General features: G+C 38.9%; 1 protein-coding gene across 4 annotated transcripts in view; it reads left to right on the forward strand.

Moving 5' to 3' along the window:
• FGF14 (fibroblast growth factor 14) overlaps window positions 1-19,792 on the forward strand; it is a 402,889-nt gene that overhangs the window by 169,823 nt on the left and 213,274 nt on the right. Inside the window, exon 1 of one of the 4 annotated variants that reach the window (XM_054082930.1) lies at window positions 1,190-1,459. The exons of 2 other annotated variants lie outside the window; for them this stretch is intronic. In XM_054082930.1, the coding sequence (XP_053938905.1) occupies window positions 1,457-1,459 (3 nt within the window). In that variant the 5' untranslated portion in view covers window positions 1,190-1,456. Of the gene's footprint in view, window positions 1-1,189; window positions 1,460-19,792 lie in introns of those variants that run through there. One more of the 4 variants, XM_054082920.1, reaches the window with a different exon arrangement.

A 19,792-nucleotide genomic window follows, 5' to 3' on the forward strand; every position in this document is an offset into this window, starting at 1 on the left:
TTGGTGTTCAGCATTGCACATTGCACATGGCCCATTCAGTGGCTACACAGGCTGTCTAAGCCAGGTGATTTCAGGCAACCTTGGCCAAACCAAACTAAGCTTAAGCCACCAGCCATCTCACATAGCTCTTCAAAAGTCCCAATTCTTTAGTCGAAGCTTAAATTTGAGTAGTAGATGCTTGTGTTTCATGGTCCATTCTCAGTGGTCCTTCTCTCCTGTAGTTTTACCTGCCCTGCTATTTTTACCACTAGAGCTTGTCCTTATTTATTTATATGCTTGTCCCTCATTGTGCAAAAGGCCATATGGACACCAGGGTCATGGGGGTAATTTACTTTCACAAGGTGTAGTCCCATGTGGACTGAGATAATCCTAAATATCTCTTTGCCAGTCCTCAGGACCCCATTTTTCTATCTGTCTTCTGGTTTGTACCACAGCCACTCTACCCATTGTACCCAGTCACTTCTGTTTAAGCTTATCAGTTATCTTCTTGCAAGAGTTGTGGTCCTCACCTTCCCATCTCCCCTGCTGTATTTTCACCAACACTGCTGTAACAGCTGCCTTAGTCCAAGCCGACTCACAGTCTGCTTTTTGCCCCCTTCTGTTTTTTTAATATCTGAAATTATTTTCTTCAGTCTTTCTTCCCAGCCTCACCATTGTCTCCTAGCAGCAGCTGTTTAAGCCCTTCTGCTGCAAAGGAACATTCCCTAGCTTTCTAATCCCCAGTGTGATCCCTACAACACTTGTTTTTGTCTCCTAATGCCCTGCTTTTATCTTCACTCTCAGCTCTCTGGAGCTGCTGCCTACTGCCCAACATTCCTCCAGCCTAGACTGCCCTCCCTATTAACACCTCCTTTTCCATAAACAATCTACTCTTCCTAAGGCCCTCAAAAACTCATGCAACTTTACTTAAAGACCTTTAAAAGCATCAGATGTCCAAGGGTCAGCACCTGACCTTCCTGCCTGTGTTTTTGCCATAGAAACCATAGTAGTCTCTCTCTTTCAAAGACCATGATTATACTTGCTCGTTGATTTGAAAACTCCTTCGCTGTCCTGCTTTGGCATACATGGGTTATGACCTTTTCACCAACCTGGTATTCAAGTGTTCCTGTTTGCTGTACGTGACAATGATACAATATCTATTTCTGCTTCACTCAGGCTCTGACATTCTTGCTCTTATAGCCTTGGTTGTTGAGTTCCCTGCATTCTCCAACCTGTTACAAGAGAAACAATGCCTTTTGCTGCTTGCAGGACCCACCTGGTGCAGTGTGAACTAAAGAGAATTGGACTGTTTGCGTTTTTTTACTAGTTTTACTAAACAAAATTTAAGAAGACAAATAATTGCTAGAATTTCTGTTGTGCTAGACAGTTTTTGAGGTCACTTACATCTGTGTCACTATGCACAAAGTCAGAGGGAGGACCCTATTAAAGGGGAAGGAGTCCATGCCTGGAAACTCGCATGGTAGGTGGTCGTTGTTTTGTCTGTGTACTATTTGTTCTTTATATAGTGCAATTTCAGGCAAATACTCTTTATGTAGTCTGAACAAGGAGGGTTTTGTGCAATTTACTTTGCAGATAGTCATGCATACACAACTACATTATGTATCAGTGAAATGGTTTTTTGTGAGGTATCTGTAGATTTGCAGCAACTTTGCAACCTACTCATATTGCAACATATTTTATTCCAGGAATCTGCTAAGCTTCTGAGAGTCCATGGCAGGTACATTCTGTGGTGGAAATAGTCATGATCAGCAGCAATGGCTCGGATTTTCTGTAAAGGATATTGTCTACTTGTAGGGAAAGTTAAATGGAACTGAAGTGGCTAGTGGGGTTTATCAGCTGTATCATGAGAATTACAATTGCATTCCTCATTTAAATCTTTCAGAGAGGAGCAAACCTGTCAAGTCACTAAAATTATTAGAGAGGAGATTCTTTCTCTAGCAGAGAAAAGCATGGTATGGAAACTACAAGTAAAAAAGGCTCAAAGTAAGATGCAAAGAGTTGGGTTTACTTTTACAGTGAGGTTTTCTTTAGTGAATCTAGAGGGAGGTTGTCTATTGATTGATACAACCAGTCCTTACAGGGGGACTGTTTGTGAGTGCTTGCCACACAAAATTAAATGTCATTGAGTTTTTTTCTTGTACGTGTTCTGTTTCCCACTCAGTTTCATCAAGATCAAGAAAACCTACAGACTGAATGAAGTGTACGTAATTTACCATGTGTGGAATCTGTGTTGTTTTTTTATTACTTGCCATCACAAATGTCTTGGTTTATTCTTAGGAAATATCCTTTGCAATGTGCTGGGTTTCAGATGTTCCTAATAGACCTAAAATTATTAAGGCAGCGTTTCCTGTTCTCTTGTCAGAACTGTCAGTTTTGACAAGGAATATATACTGGATTTACCGCATTTCTTTTGTATTTTACATATGCTTGGTCAGCTAAACTGGCATTGTCTCACTCGTTTTTTTCTGTTCATGAAAAATGTGCAATCCTGATAGTCTTATGCTAATTCAACACCCCTTTCCCACTTGCAACTGAAAGATTGGTTATAACCCACCAGATATTATTCCTCGCAGGTTTGGTTTGTAGGATCACCAGGAATCTTACTGGTTTTTGTGGGAGGAAGAAACTGCAATTCATGTCCCAGTTTACCAGAGCTTTCTTATTAACAGTAGCCAAAGTCTACCAGTCATTTGATTTAGGACTTCCAAAGGGATAGGGAAAGTGGTACAAATCAGATAAGTCAATCATCTTCAACACCTATAGAGTTTAAAAAAAATTTCTTTGGATAAAAGAGATTGTGTTAAAATCAGTGTGAAATAATAGTACATATTGAAATGAGTATGGTTTATTCTTTAACTGTTTAGTACTGGATAATCTGTGAGGCTGGCCATTTAAAATTCCTGGGATCAGGAATGACATAGCATTGCTATTGGAGAAGGCTGTAACTGGAATGGTCGACATTCTCTGACCTCCCTTGCACTTTTGGTAGATTGACCTGGAATCTCTCTCTTTCTTTTGAGAGAGGAGAGAAAGACTAGAGACAGAAATGACTAGCATAACTCATTCCTTGTGAGTTCCCTGTGCTCCTTTCTGTGCCTACTCAAGACAGAATGCCTCTTTCTACTTCCTTATAAATGTTAAAGTTGCAAGGTTATAAGGGGCCTTGTGACTAGGCAAAGATACAACAACAAATATGAGAAATTACATTATTATCTTCATTCATCCTCTATGGTATTTTTGAGGGGGTATCATGTGGATTGTATGGTTCGCATTCATGGATTATTTTTGAAGGTGGCTTTGAAGATTTTTAGGATTTATCACATACACATTCATACATGTTTCTAGCAGCATGACTGAAATAGTTTTCACCCTCTCCCCAGCCTAGATATTTTAAACATGATGCAGAAATGAGCACTGACACTAAGAAGTCTAGCTTGGATTAGTTTATACCTGGTACTCCTGTTTGATCTGAGAACAAATGATGACCTTCATTATGCATCTACCTAAAACCCAAATACTGAAAAGGGTGCTAGCAGGGGTTTTGTTCTGAAAACTAAGACTTACTTTTAAAATGGGACAGATTATTCCTTTATTTAAAATATGTCCACTTCTGCATCTAAGCTATCAGGCTTTCAGAGTACATGCGCATAGTTCTTTTGCAAGGCCATGCTTTATCTCCTCAAGTTTGTACTACATGTCAGAACTTTGGTAGTGAAAGTAACTTTTTCCACTTTCTGTCGGCCTTGGTAGATATTTTATGCTTCTTTCTTAATGCGTGATTATCACTATGAAGTTATTATTTTGCTGTTATTTTCAAAGATATCTCGTATTTCCTCCTGAGTTTAGACAGGGAGAAATCTATAGTTACAGTTGGTAGAAAATCCAATTCATTGTTGTGTTACTCTGTTAAAGCCACTCTAACTTTGTCCACCAAAACTGGATTGAACTAATTCCTGGGAAAACTGCTGGAATTAGAATCGTGCGAGACTAAGGTAGTGTGGTGATAAATAAGACCTATTCCTTTTTTTTCAGCTGTTTTCCTGCATTACTGTTCATATTTGTACTGCTTCTAGAGGTGTTCTTAGTAACTTCTTCCACTATGAATGCTGTCTTTGTAGGTTTTCTGGATGCCTACACAAGCCTTTGAATAGCCTTCTGGTGACGTGTGCTATGGCTTGTTATTTACATGGCGTTTAACTATGCCTCTGTAAGCTTCAATAATATAATGGAGACCAAAACTTCCTACTGAATTGCGCACTGAATCCAACTTATACAGCATGCTGGATCCAATTGTTAAAGAAAAGGAATCTATATTAATCTGTAAGGGAATTCCACTAGAAAACCGGAAAGTCAATTTTTGCTTTTGCTTAGTGGTTCTTGCTTTTCTTTTTTTTATTTTCTTTTCTTTGAAGAAAAATGGGCAGAGACTTTCTACCTTTATCCTCGCCCCCTTTCTGGTTTAAATAATTTGTCTTCAGGGACATTCTACTTTGTTTTCTTTACAGGAAGTTACAGAAATAGAAATGCTGGGGTTGAAGTCATATTGAAAAGTTCCTCAACATAACATACAAAGGATTAGGGCAAAGCTGTTAATTTTCTCTGCTTCCATTGATGCAATTTGGAATCACTATGATGCTGGCAAAGGAGACTATTTAACCACATTGTTCTGTTGCTATTTATAAATGGCATCTCATTTAAATTTAGAACACAAAACCTTTCTAGGTGGAAAACTGCCATCTTATGTATCTGCATGCAGTTCTGTGCAAGGGATCTGATCTGGTCACTGCCAGTAACACTGCTGCAATATTCATAGTGATAATGAGAATAGCACCAAGTTCCCTGTAGGGCTCAATTCTGTAACCTTGTCGCATGCAAAACTATGTCCTCATCAGTATGTGGAGTTTTACAGAAACTGCATGTTTGAATGGATGTGCTTATCACAGATCATGTGGCATCTGATGTTTGAACTGTGGTGTACATCAAAGCTATGGGAACTCCAAGCTTCTGGGGGGACTCCTAGCTGCACCCCAGGGTGCAAAGAGGATAGCTACCTTCTTCTTTTATGTCCTTTTTTTTTTTTGCTGCTGACCCTCTCTTCCTGCTCCTGGGAAGCAGGCTGGGTGTTTGGACAAGGGGAGGTGGAAGTGTGGGGAGCACTGGCTGGTCCCTGAGCCAGCATTGCAGTTTGCGTGCAACTAACAGGAACCGGCTTTTGCCGACTTGTGTTTTCATGGCTGGCAGCACTGGAAAGGTAGGCTAAAAAAGAATCAGAACTGCTGCTTTGCTGCATATGTACAGAGGAGAAACATTGTTCCTAAATAGGACTATTTGTAGCCCAAATTAGATATTTTGGATATTGATACGCTAATCCCTCTCAAACTGTCAAAAGTCTCACTAAGTATTTTAAGGTTTGGCGTCCTGAATCCAGCTCTACTTTCACAATACTATTTCAAAATTCTTTGAATTTGTTACAGGTGGTGGTCTTCATCCATGCAGAAGAGGTAAATCTTTGACAATGACAGTAATTTTTCAAGGATGTAGTAAAAAGCATCCAACAAATACCTGCCTTTATTATTTTTTATATAGCAACGTAGATGGAACCTCTTCTGCATCCAAGTAGTCACCACTTTTATCTTAAGTGAGATAAGGAGGAGTGTATTTATGAAGATTTATGAAAGATCTTTGTCTTAGCCGCAGTTCCAGTGTGCTAGTAGCACTTAGCACCGTCAGGTTCAAAGCACCTAACAGTTGCAAACATTGCTTAATAAAAATTGTATGAAATGGTGATTGCCCCCAGTTAAGAGACGGGGAATCAGTAAAAAAATAAGTGATCAAAGCATTTTGGACTATAATTGTTCCACGTGGGAAAGGCTGATTCTCCCAAGTTAAGTATCTTGTGTGAAGCATTGGTATTCAGCAGTGGTTACATGAAAAGAGTACATCATGATAAATCATGATAGTTTGACCACTTTGGATTAACAAATTACTGCCTGCCAACTAAGCAGCAGTAGCTTACCAGGTAAAAGTTACAAGCGTAATTTTATTATAGTTAGTGTAAATTTTATTAAAATAATCCATGGGACATTCAATAAAATAACTACTTTTATAAGCAACTTTTCTGGATGCTATATATACTTGAACTATTAAGACACTACAAGACGGCTATGCATAAATCTACAATACCAGTTTGTCCTTTGTTTTTAAATCAATTCTTGCTGTGTCTGATATTGCAAACCGGCAGATTCTGCTGCTTGTTATTGTAACGTGGGTTTCTACCTTTTGACTGTGGCAGTTGTAGGGATATTGTATTTGTCAGTGTTCTGATTTGACCTAAGGTAGAATCAGTTTTCTAAATTAAGCTAAGTCTCATCTAAATAACTTCATTTTCTGAAAGTTAATTGCGTGTTTTTCAGACAGTATTTCTCTGTTAACATGAGGCATCGGTATGCAAAAAGGCCGATGCTTATACTTATTCCTATTGTAACCAAGGCCGTCCTCGACCCATTGGAGTGCCGTAACTCAAAGACAAAGAAGAGTTGTGCCTGCAAGAAGGGATAGACAGGACAGGTGACCCCAAACTGATCAACAGAGTATTCCCTCCCATATATGTCATACTCAGAATAAACCTGGGAGATCATGAGTATCTCTCTCTCTGCTTTGAAGGCTGAAGTCCAATGAGGAACTCATCTGTCTGGCCCTGCTCCCTGAACCCAATTCCTTAGTCCAGTTCACTGACTTACTCTGCAGCATTTGTGGTGCCGTATAGCCATTTGAGGGGTGGGGGCACAATTTCATATAATAGATTATTATTATTATATTATTTTTATTATTTCATTAAAACTGTAATTTTAGTTTCCAGCCCACAAGTGTTTTCCTCTCATTTCTCTCTCCCCTTACCCTGGGAGTGAGGGGGAAGGGAATTGGGAGTCCAACTGCTCAGCTTTAGCTGCTGAAATCAGGTGGGCTGGAACTAAACCGGGACAGCCAGATATCATAAGAATAAGAACAAAACCCCTGACATTTCTGTGCTTGGAAGCAGATTTCAGGACACAGGGGTGTGCTCTAGCTATATCAGAAGTGCGCATTTTATTATTTGTTTGTTCAAGTTTGAAATGAGATATAACTACCGATATTGCTAGAAATTACAGATGTGCACTACTAAAATTCACAGTATTGTGGATACCTGATGTGGCAGGCACAATATATATAGTGTATGAACAAATGTGTATAGTGTATGAACAAATGAAATATCTGGTGAAATTTTGCACTACAGGGATCAGCTATAAAACTTCTGGGAGCTCAGTGGATCCAGGACTTTACCTTAAACCACAGAGATTATATACAGAGAACAGATATATCTTCATCTTTCCTAAATGTATAACACCTTATCTACTTCACTGGCTGATCATTTATAGAACTGTTAGTTCATTAATCAAGGAGTGATAATAAACTGTGAAGACTTTCAAAACTTGAAAGCTTCTTTTTAACTTTGGAACTTCAAAAACATTTGCTTTGTTTCAGCTCTCTCTTACAGTATCACAGCAGCTTTGCCAGCAGTGCAGGGTTTCAGGCTGTTGAAATATGCCTTCAGCACTGATAGCTGTGGAAGAGCTGCAAATGCTGCTTGCTTGGAAAGATTTTCTCTTTTTTTTTTTGAAGGGGGATTGCCATGTTTTAAGTGGTATTGCCATAAATATCTAAGCTGGCTTAACTGCAGGATCTGTCTACACCCATTCAATTTGACGATGTGTGCCCTTTTGTACACAGTTCATTACAAAGTCTCTCTTTTCAAGCACAGATGTGGAGATGAGAATATATGAGAATATGCGATATTCTGCACAGCTTGATTCACAACACAGCAGTGTCCTCTCAAACTGCAATCTGCTCAGATTTTAGTAATTGGAAATAGGGCTTCATCATTCCAAAATGTGATGAAACCCCTCCATGAAAATTCACCATCAGGTCATGAAGGGGGTTCCTGGCCTTGCTCAGCCTCCCTTGGCGACTCACCCTGAGGCCAACAGTCTTTCTCCTAGCAATGTTGCAGCAGTCCTGCAGGACTCTTTGTAAGACTAAGAGCTTTAACTTTGTGGTTTGGGTCAAGTTTTGTCAAGTTCTTTAGCTTCAGGAACAGCATACTACATACCAGATTTAATCCACTACCAAAATACCTATGGAAGTGTCAGCTTTGCCTAAGTTGCTAAGAATTTGGTTCTGAGCTGCTGTAACTTCATTGCTCTTTTTTGGAGGTGGCAGCATTTCCGCTGTAGATCAGTACATGTGTGTAAATTTGCAGAAGTGCATTTTTGAAGTCACCAACAGGTTACCCATGCACCCCTCAGAGACTGACCACATCCGTGCCATTGGGCGAGAGACAGCAGGTCCAGGAAAGAGGCCAGCGACTAAAAATATAACACACACGTACTGAGAGAGTGACATGACAATTGAAAAAACCAGCATGATTAGCTTGGTGAGTTGTGTTGGATGAGATCTAGGTTTACTGACTGTTCAAATATGCAATGAGCACTGCTTAGTACCTCCTAGGGGATGTTTATGTCGTGCAGTTATCAAAGGGCTGTAAATGCAATGGGCCTTATTCTGCCCTTCAGAGTAAATACATTTGATGAAAAAGTGACTTATAGGCAGAGAAAACAGATCACTCCCTCCTGTCTTCAGCATGCCTTCTTGTCTAAGAAGCAAAACCAGTTCTAGCTGTTTGCTTCCATTAGTTTTTTACTTCAGCTTTTAAGACCTTTGATCCCCAGAGTGTGTTAGTTTTGTGGCTTGGAGACTGCAGCCAGTATTCGGTTCTAGTTTCTAGATATGTAATGTGAAGCATTGCTGTGGGATTTGAGACATTAAAAAAAAAAACCAAAAACAAAAACCAAAAAAGAGCATACCTGTGAAACTGTAAAACCAATGAAAAGGTAGAGCAGGGGAAAAGATTTCAGAGAAGGTAGAAAAATGGCCATGCAGACAGAATTATTATATGGACAGCACATCTAGGGGGGTAGGAAAAGAGTATAGGTAGGGCAGCTGTTAGCAGTGGGAAGAAAAGTAGTTTACCAGCTATTATCAAAGCCCATAAAAGAAGGAATGGTGAACACCCAGATTTGGTGAAAGAGAGGTTAGTCATAGACCCAGAGTAGGATGGGGAACCCAGGGGTACAGTGAACCCAAGGGGAGAAAGCATTTGCAAAACTGAATTGCAGTAATGAGCTTTGTTTTGCAGAGGTGAAATAGTAGCGGGGATTAATAGTAATGGGAGTAAAACAAAAGTTCCAGAAAATGGAAAGGGAGCTCATCCCTTTTATATGGGAGTGTGGGCAAAAAATGTTGAGCTTCCCTAAGAACAAATGGACTCCTGAGGATTACCAAAGTGAGCCAAGCCGGCATATCCACTGTTCATATTGCCATTCAGTCAGGCTCACTAGAGCCTGAATGATTTCCAGTTCAAGTGAAGTAACACCTCAGGAGAGCAAACTCCTTTCGAGGACTGTCCATTCCAGACAGTCCAGTAGTGGGATTTATTTCACTGGTCTGATCCTTAAATGCTGGCACTTTAGATCTCTAAAGTGTGATGAGTCTCCTTCAGTGTGTCTATTCCATAGGCAGCAAGTGAACTTTGCCTTTTGTTGCTGGGAGCTGGGCAGGTACCCCTGGAAGATAGTTCATCCTATTTATTGTTTACCTATTTTGGAAGGGGTAAACATGCCTTCAGAAATGTTTATTTTTCTCCCTGGCCTTAGAAAAGAAGTTTGAAATACTGACATTGATGAGGCATGCGATTCAGATCCAAACCGAGACATCCGAGGTGCCAACGTGTCTGGAGCAGGTGCCTGGGCATCTCTTAGGTTCAATACAGGTGCAGTTAATATGCCCAGTGGAGCAAAGACTGCTGCTCAGGTGACCAGCACCTGTGGTGAGGTGACTCCTTCTGCCCCCTTGAAAATACTGACTAGATCTCAAGTGATTACAAAGGGATTGCAGTCACCCAAGGTTAGGTGCTTGAATCGGGAACCGCATCCCAGCACAAATGCCTAACTTCTAAATTACTGAGGCCAAATGAAAGGAATTTAGGTCTGCAAGAACAATAACAGCCTATCTTTTTCTTTTATCCTAGCTCAGGATTTTGTTTCTCAAAGATATAGGTCCCCTCATTTCTCTGCTTTTACTATATTTGCTTTTAATGTTCCTCTGTACTTTCATTCCATTAAAAATGTGCCTATAACTATAAAAGGGAAAAAATAGTAGCAGAACAAGGTCTGTATTTTCAGATGTTGAGATGAAAACATGAATTACCTATAAAAAGTCAGACATCCTTTTACATATTCATTTTTAATTTTTCCACAGACTTGCAACTTATCAGTCTTTACCCAGAATACGTCTTCCCTTGAGCGGTTTGCCTAGATACTCTGCTAAAGGAGAGTGTTTTTTTTCCCTGTTTCCTCCTGAACATACATTCTGAAAACTGAATTAATGATAAAGACAATTGGATCCTTTCCCTCCCTACTTAAATATTGACTTATTGAATTTGGAGCTTAGTTTGAGAATTGGCTCCTACTTCTGCAAATATGTATGCGTATTCTGTACATTTAATGACATGAATAACTCCACTGAGATCTGGGAGTGTATTACAGCGTAAAAATTAAAGAGCTATAAATCTTTGCAAGACGAGGCTGTTAGAAGAAAAAAATTAGCTAAATGCTTATAGTGAATCAAAAGTAGATAGAAGTTAGCACACTGAATTCGTATGATCTGTCTAATGTATTGATATTCATATTAAGGAGTTCTAATTTGTTTGAATTAATGAACCATCATATTCTATCATTTGACTAATATAAATAATTTGGATATTTTTCTTCCTTTCTTTTAAGAAATCCATTTGTCAGTAATTCAGCCTTAAAGAAAAGAAGGTGAATGAACAGCCCTGCCTTTAAAAAAGTTATAATTTATTAAGCTTTCAGTTACTTTTCTCAAGTTCTTATACAGATAAAATGCATTTGTGTGTGTACAAAATAATTTTTTAAAAACCTTCAGAAATCTCCCTGCTTACCTATGCATCATTGCTTCTATTCCCAATTTGGTTTTATTTCTGTTTGGGTCTTGGTAAGGAACTGTGAAATTACCGACCTTTTTACAAGATTGCTGTCAGGTTAAATTTATGTTTTAAAAGTTTGCTGAGATTTTGTTGGGATTTAAGTTTTTCTTTTATTTTATTTTGGTGTTTTTTTTTTTTTATGCTTATTTGTGCTCTACTGGATGTCAAGAGCATTATTTGTAAAAAACTTACCATGTCAACAGTTTCACTTCTGAAGATGTACTTTAACTCAAGTGGAAAGGCTTATCTTTTCATGGTTGTATACCACCTTTGGAGCTTTTCTTCAGTCTGTATACAACTAATTACAAGTATTTTAATTAATCTTTTTCTAGCTTAACACATTGAGGCTTTTGAGGATTCTCCCCTCATCCCCAAAACATTCACTTACAAGTAACAACCAAGAAAGAGATGCTCTGTGACTACAGATGTCTGTCTGCTTTGCCTACAGATGTCTATCAACATCTCATACCAGGCAGAGAATCAATAGATGAACTTAATAGAAGGGAGGAAAGAAAACTCTTGAAGAGCTTTGCCCTGCATTTGTGTTCAGGGATGCTACCACAGGCATAACCACTGGCTGCTTTTGCAGGCCCTGCTGCTCCCATACAACTGCTGGTACAGGCATTTATCATGCTTCTGCATTGTCTCTAAGTAAGCAGCACATCCTCTGATTTCATTGTATGTTTAATCATACAATGTTTGTAACGTTGGCCTTCAGTTCTTTTATTTTCTTCCACTCGGTTTATAGTAGGCTTTAATTTTCTTGATCTGGTATGGAGGACAATCAAATCAAAGGAGGTCTTCAGAGATGAGACACTCACAGAGAAACGATTCATCATTTGAATTGTTATCACTAACAAAAAAAAAAAGTGCGGTTGTTGAATCTTTGCTGTGGGTTTTTTTTGCATGATTTTTTTACATGGAAATTCTTCTTAACAGAAATCAGCTGAGAAATATGAAGCTACACAATCAATAATATATTATTTTTTATTTGCATCCCTGGTTCAATGATTTCTATAATGTAATGTTTAATAGAAGGTGCACACTCCATGGAGTAGAGAAGCATAGTTGGATGTCTCACATCACTGAAAGCTCATTTCTGTTTTTACTTGGTTCTAATACACAGAGGTGTGTTAAGTATACACCAAAGACTGTATTTATGGTAGGATACTTAAAGACATGTTTTAGCTTTAGTTTTAATTCAGAAAGTCTTCCATTGGTCAATGAGTTGTTGTCTTAGATAAGCAAGGGAACAAATTATTTTCCCTGTGGAAACAGCGTGTCCTTAGAAGTTGTAATCTTGTTTTCCTCTTGGGTATTTTAAAACTTGTTAGGTGGCCTTTAACTTGGTGTAAGACTCAGAACCCTCTCTCAGCTTTTTGACGAGGAGATCTTACACACAGGTCTAACTACCTCCCATTCTAACCTTCCAGGGTGTGTCAGCTTTTACTTTCACAATAAAATTAGTCATCAATCCCTTGGATAATATGTTGGAACCTGAGGTAAAATGGTAATTGTCCCTCAGTATTTTTCTTCAATTTCATCATCTCACTTGTGATTCCTGGAGCCCTGGAGGATGATGCAAGCCTACAAAGCTGGCAGTATACCACAGCTGCAATTACCCATAAGGACTCTTGTGTTCCCCTTTCCAGTTAGTCATCCTTGGAGATGTGTCTTTTTAGTGAAAAGGAGGAGAGGGGGGCCTATAAATATTCTTGAATAGATGCAGTACTGAAGAAATGGAGTTCTTCAGTAAAATGTCAAAACACACTGAATGAAGCAAGTGGTGAGTGGTGAGATCATGCTTTTTTTTTGTGGTAGCAGTGGCTTATTTGCTTTGGGAATGAAGCTGTGTGGTTTTAGGCAGAATTGAGTCTCTCTGCCTCCTATATTATTAGATATATGTTTAATAAAGGAAAGCTGATTTTAACAAATTGCATTTTGGCTGTAGCAACTGTGTTAGTTGTGCTGGTGAAATATATTTTCCACAAGCCATTTGGTTTACCAGTTCCTGTAACTGCTTTAAAGGGTACTTCCTTCCCTGCTATTTTCATAGAATTATAGAATACCAAGTTCGAAGAGACCTCAAGAATCACCTGGTCCAACCTTTCTTGGTAAAAGCACGGTCTTGACAAGATTACCTGGCACCCTGTCCAGCTGAATCTGAAGTGCCCATTGTTGGAGTATCCATCACTTTTCTGAGGAGATTATTCCGATGGTTGGTTGTTCTCATTGTGAAAAATTTTCCTCTTGTGTCCAACCAGAATCTTCCCAGAAGTAACTTGTACCAATTACCCCTCATCTCTTCCATGTGACTCCTGGTTAAAAGGGAGTCTCCATCTTCTTTGTAGCCACCTCTTTAATACTGGAACATGGTTATTAGGTCTCCCCTAAACTTTCTGTTCTCAAGGCTGAACAAACACAGTTCTTCAGCCTTTCCTCACATGGCAGGCGTCTCAGTCCTTTGATCATCTTTGAATCCTTCTCTGGACTCGCTCCACACCTTTTTTTGTATAACAGGGATCAAAACTAAACACAGTATTCCATGTGGGGCCTAACAAGTGCTGTTGTGTAATGCTTTCAGCTTTTTTTTCCTCTCAGTTCTACTGAATACACTAACAACTTTTAGAAAGATATAGTAGCTCCTGTGATACTCTATTGCACATTTTCTGAGATGACTGCTTTTTGCCCCCCAGATATGATGGGTTATAGTAAGCTCTTTTATGAGGAGGTGATGCTGCAGCATTAAGCACAGATGATTTCCTCTTCTCTGGCATCCTGCAGGATGGTTCATTCCCTTGTTTAGCCCAGTATGAGGGATAAAAAAGTTTGTTCTTTCTCCCTGTGCATACTGATTTTTTTTTCTCATCAATGTTCATTAAAAATCCCTCTTTTTAAACTCTTTTCTAAATCCATCATAGTCTCGCTTGCAGTAAGGCAAACTATATATTCCCAGGCCCTGTCTGAGTGATGATCTGGTACCCCAGGATCACAGCTTCAGGTCCCTTAATAGTCTGTCCTCATACAACATTGTTAATAAGATGCTGGACAACTACCACTGTTGAAGTAGTATTTGCGTACAGGAATACGTTCCCTCAATGACTTGTTACTGGAAATACAAGACACATGGGACCACCACTGTATTCACATTGGACCTAATAACTGTGATCATACAAAGCATGTACAGCAAACCACAGCCTTTTAAAATTTCTTCTTCCTGTCTTGACAAACACTTGGTAAGTAATTCTAAAGGGAAAAAAACCACTTATGTGTAAATCTATTTAAAAGTGTATCTTTATAGATTAACTGTGGATATTGTTTGACCATGAGATAATATAAAGAATAAAGGAAATAATGAGATTGTTAATATCAAATAATGTTGGTTATACTGCAGAGTTTGAAAAACAGCATTCTTTTTCTTGATGGAAATTTCATTAGATTTGAACTTAACTTTCTCCCTGCTGCTGTTTTGAGGGCTTTGTGTTGGAGATTGTTGGGATAGAGGAGGAATGCAGAGTCTGATTTGAATAGGAAGAAGTCCTATCAGAAGGATAGGACTTACTGCTGCTAATTCAGTCCTTATGCAGTGTGTGCTGATTCTAGACTGCTTTTATTAACTTGATATTGGCTGAAATTTTGTCTTTGAAGAGAGTCATTAAAAGAACAGTGTTTTGATTTGGAATCAAAACTAACTGGTCCTGGAAATGGAGGATTGTGATGTTTCTTCCTTGGCATTTCACCAGCAAGTCTGTTGAATGGTCATAACTCCTTCATGAAGTCTTAAAGCGGCTGATGTAGAATTGGTTTATATCTCCATTTTCATTTAATGTTTGTGCTCTAATCTGTGTTATTTTTCTGAGTAATGAGCATATTTGCATTATTGTCACGGATAATCAGAATAATCTAGCACTTTTGCAGAATTGGCAAGGGGATTGTTTGGAAGGGTGAGAGTTTGGGATTGAAACTGTTATTTGCTGACACATACAGCTTTGATGTGTTAGATCTGTAGTATGTTTCTGCTGGCAGCTACAGTAAGAATGCAGACCAGAGGCCCTCATCTCAGCCAGCCTGCCAGTGAAGTTCAACAATCTCACAGGACTAGCACCAACAACCTGTTTCCAGGGATTCTTGTAATTTGTTACAGCTAAATGAATCTCTTTGTGGCAAGTAAAATCAGTGCTGTAAATCCAGTCATGTAATCAGCTAAATCTTGCAGTTAGAGAAAAGGAAAGTACTGGACTTTGCTGTGTGTCTGTGTGTACAGGGTAGTTGGGTCTTCCCACGCCCTTTTTCAGTGGGTAGTTTTTTTTTGTCTTACAGCCTCTTGGTTCCTGTGATCCACGTGGGTATGAATAAAGACCACAGATTCTATAAACAAGGGAATTAGTTAAGTCCAATGTTTTTTGTGTATATTAATAATAAAGTTGCCAAGGATTCAGACTGGGAAAAAAGTAAAATACATAAAGAGAAATTCTTCTAAGGTGACAGCCTAATTGAAATTTCTATTAGAGCTTTCCCTATCAATATACTATGAATTCTTAAGTCTGCTGCTTTCTGTAATGCTATTGAAAATACTTCAAGAAAATTAACTGTTGCAAACTATAATACTGCTTGAATTTAGCTGTTTTTAATGAACAAATATTTCATCCTGTCAGAACTCTGCCTACTATGAACATGCCTAAAAGGAATGTATACAAAAGACAGAACTCTAAGGATTAATGATGTTCATATGACAGAATTTACCATTCTGGTAGTAAACAATGAACATGTCTGAAGGTAACCTAGAAGAATTGGTAAAATTGTATTATCTTCAAACACAGGAAAATCCTTGTACGTAAAATACCCAATGGAAGTGTAATGTTCTTCCTCTTAAGATCTCACTGTCATTGTGCCTGAAGTGTTCCTTTCTCTAGAGAGAATGTTGTAGCATAAAGCTTTTGCACTGCCAGGGGATGGTATTTCCCCCAGAACCAAAGCTTTCTGTTTCAAAAGGGATGCTGTTAATGCATTGAACATCTCATTTTGCATCTCCTCTAAACATGGATTTAAAAGATAATGATAAACTAGTCTGGGGTTAGAGAAGGCATTTCCTTATTTTCTTGTTCTGCTGTTGCGCTGGATTTAGAAGTGAAATAAACTAGTTAGCTCCTGAACAGAGTGAAAGGGAAATGAAGCAAACTCTATGAAGCAAATTCATATTTTAAAAGTTAGCTTTCCTATATAAGGTTGGTGAAGAATTTAAAAAATAAAATTATCAGGGTATCACGAAATGCAGTGAAGAAATGCTTTGGAAGAAAAGGTTTCCTAAGTTCTCCAGTTAGAGTGAAGACCTATTGGTTTTGTTTTGTTTTGTTTTGGTTTGGTTTTAATCTAGGATGGAGGAACTAACCAACTTGCATTATTTGCACTTAGAAAAACTTTATGACAAGACCAGAGTGTGGATTCATTTCTTCTTTTTTTTCTGATAGAAATAAGTTTGTCACAGAAATTCTTTTGAGTCCCATGTGAAGGCAATTGGTCCTTGGGATCCTGCAGCATTGCTTCCTTGCAAGTACAGACACATGCTTGTAATTAGCATGGACGATCTCCTGCAAAATTAGTGAAGATCCCTATTTTAACTCAAGATGGATCCCTAAGTGAACGACAAAGTGAATATTATGTTGTTTTAAAGTCCTTCTAGTGTTTAGGCCCAGAGAAGCCTAAACACATTTTAAGCTTCAGACTTCTGATGTTTGATGTTATAATACTCTGTAGTCACTCTGTAGATTTAGTAGCATTAAATTATCTTGAGAGGTTTATGGGAGAGCAAGAAATTGAATATGCATACAAGGCGAGGACTCTAATCAAAGACTCTTTCCTGTGACATATGTTTTCCTGAGTTGTTCTGCTTGTTTGACTGATGGGTGTCAGCACGTTGCTTTGCAATTAAGCATGATTCCTACTGTCATGTTTCTGAAACTTGTGGATATTGATACAGCTAATTTGGTTCCATCGGTAGTGTGACTATTAAGATAAAATAAAAATCAACAGATACATTACAGTGTTTATGTACAAGATCACCCAGTTTATTTTCATGCTTGTAATGATAAACCAGTGCCTTTACAAAGTCATTTTCAGCTCTTTCGGGGTGTAGTTTCTTTTTGAAGCTGTTCAAATCTAACTGAGGGTCTAATCCCCACCTGAACCTCCAGAGACCTGCAGATTCAGCCTGCCTTTGCACTTTTGCATTATGCATATAACTCACATTGATTTCTTTTGTGGAGAATTAATTAGCAAAGTTTAGTTATGGGATCCAGGGTTTCATCAAGCTTATCCCATTTGCCCTACAGCCATGTGTTCATGAGATGTGGCAGGAGACAGAAAGGAAATGTGCTTTTGGCAGCAGCATGTGATTAGACTAGGGCGGGTGTAACATATTACATCTTTTGCTAGAGGAGGCAGTGATTTAATATTTATGTTAAGGTAATATTGAGTAATATTGTTGCTTTCAGATAATATCAAGTCAAATTAGGTGTTACTTTTAGGGTAACGTTTAGAGACTCCACTCATAGAGTGCTACCCCACCAGGGCAAGCATAGCACAAACACCTGAGAGAAAGATGATCCATGCACCATAGCAGTGTTATGATGCTGAGTACAGATCATAACCGGTGCTAGAGAAGTCTGGGAGGAAACAAGCAGGAAGATTCGCCAGCAGTGAATATAAATGTCTTTCATTCACTGTTGATAACCGCATGAGCTGTCTGTTAAAGTTAGATTGCTGAGAGAAAAGAGAATAACACCTGAGTAAGTAGTTAAAACAGAGTTTTAGCCTGACTTACCTAAGATTTTATAAATCTTAGATGATTTCTGTAATTATTTTGGACTGCCTTTGCTTTTGTGGCATTATTTTTCCACACGTTCTTGGCATTTTGTCATTTGAGTACAATTTGTGACTGATGGCGTCTGGTAGACTCTTCTGACTAACCTTCCTTGCAGATTTGGCTGTTGTAATATACTGCCTTGTTTTGGAAGAAGGAAAATTAAGTCATTACAGAAAGATCCTAAATCATTTTCAACTCTCAAACATTATTTCTTTTTATGGTTGCTAGTGAAGGATGGCCATTACTTTCTAACTAAATAAGAAAACAAAATGTATTGGTTAGCCATGTAAACTTAGGGCAACTTTTATAGACTAGTGGCATCTTTATTAGATAATGATTGGCTTTGACAGATGCACAGAACAGTGAATATAATTAAGATCTTGATCTTTAACTTGTTTCAGTACATCAAGTGCTGTATATTTAGGAAGGAACATAATACTCTGAACAATCTGAAACCTTTAGAGTTAAGACTGGAGTACACGTTAAAATGGGTTTTACAATGCTTAATTTTTTATGGGTTCAAAATTTCTAATGGTATAATTTAAACATTTTGAAGTAAAATTATGAATTACACAACTCGGGATAATGTAACATATGCTGAAACAATCACAGACTCATAGAATGGATGAGGTTGGACGGGTCCCCAGGAGATCATCAAGTTCAGTGCCTCTTCCCGAAGCAGAGTCACCTAGACCAAGTTGTCAAGGACCATATCCAGTCAGGTTTTGAATATCTCCACTACCTACCTGTACAACCTGTTCCTGTGTTTGACCGCTCTCACAGCAAAAAAGTCTTCTTGTGGACAAAGAGAATTTTCCACATTTCAGTTTGTGCCCACTGCCTCTTGTGCTGTCACTAGGCACCACTGAAAAGAGTCTGGCTCCGTCTTCTTTATTACCCCATCAGGAATTTATACACATTGATAGGATCCCACTGAGCCTTCTGTTTTCCAGACTGAACAGGCCCAGCTCTCTCAGTCTCTCCTCATATGACAGATGCTCGTGTTCCTTCATCATTTTCATGGATACTTGCTGGATTGACTGCAGCATGTCCCTGTTTCCCTTGTAGTGGGGAGTCCAGACTTGGACCCAGCTCCTCATGTGTGTCTCTCCAGTGCTAAATAGAAGGGGAGGATGACCTCTCTTGACCTGCTGATACCACTCCTTGCTATGAAGCAGATGGCCCTGAACATGTATTGGGGTTTATACAACACAATATTTTTCATCTCAAGATAGAGGCTTATATTTTCTACCTACCTTCTTACATAAGAGAGGCAAAATACACCTGGGTCAGAGCAATCAGTGGTTTCATTACAGGATGGAGGATGATGTGATTGAGAGCAGCCCTGCAGAGAAGGACTTAGGGGTGCTGATTGATGAGAAGCTTGACGTGAGCCGACAATGTGCACTCACAGCCCAGAGGGCCAACTGTATCCTGGGATGCATCAAAAGAAGTGTAGGCAGCAGGTCAAGGGAGGTGATTCTGCCCCTCTACTCCTCTCTTGTGAGACCTCATCTAGAGTATTGTGTCAAGTTCTGGAATCCTCAACGTAAGAAGGATATGGGACTGTTGGAATGGGTCCAGAGGAGGGCTGCAAAGATGATCAGAGGGCTGGAGCACCCTCATACGTGGACAGGCTGAGAGAGTTGGGGTTGTTCAGCCTGGAGACAAGAATACCTTATAGTAACCTTCCAATACCTCAAGGGGGCCTTCAAGAGAGCTGGGGAGGGACTTTTTACAAAGGCATATAGTGATAGGACTAGGAGCAATGAGTATAAACTGGAGAGGGGCAGATTTAGACTAGGCATAAGGAGGAATTTCTTCATGAT

This window comes from Cuculus canorus, chromosome 1, assembly GCF_017976375.1.
Source record: "Cuculus canorus isolate bCucCan1 chromosome 1, bCucCan1.pri, whole genome shotgun sequence".
In the NCBI taxonomy this organism is placed as follows: Eukaryota; Metazoa; Chordata; class Aves; order Cuculiformes; family Cuculidae; genus Cuculus; species Cuculus canorus.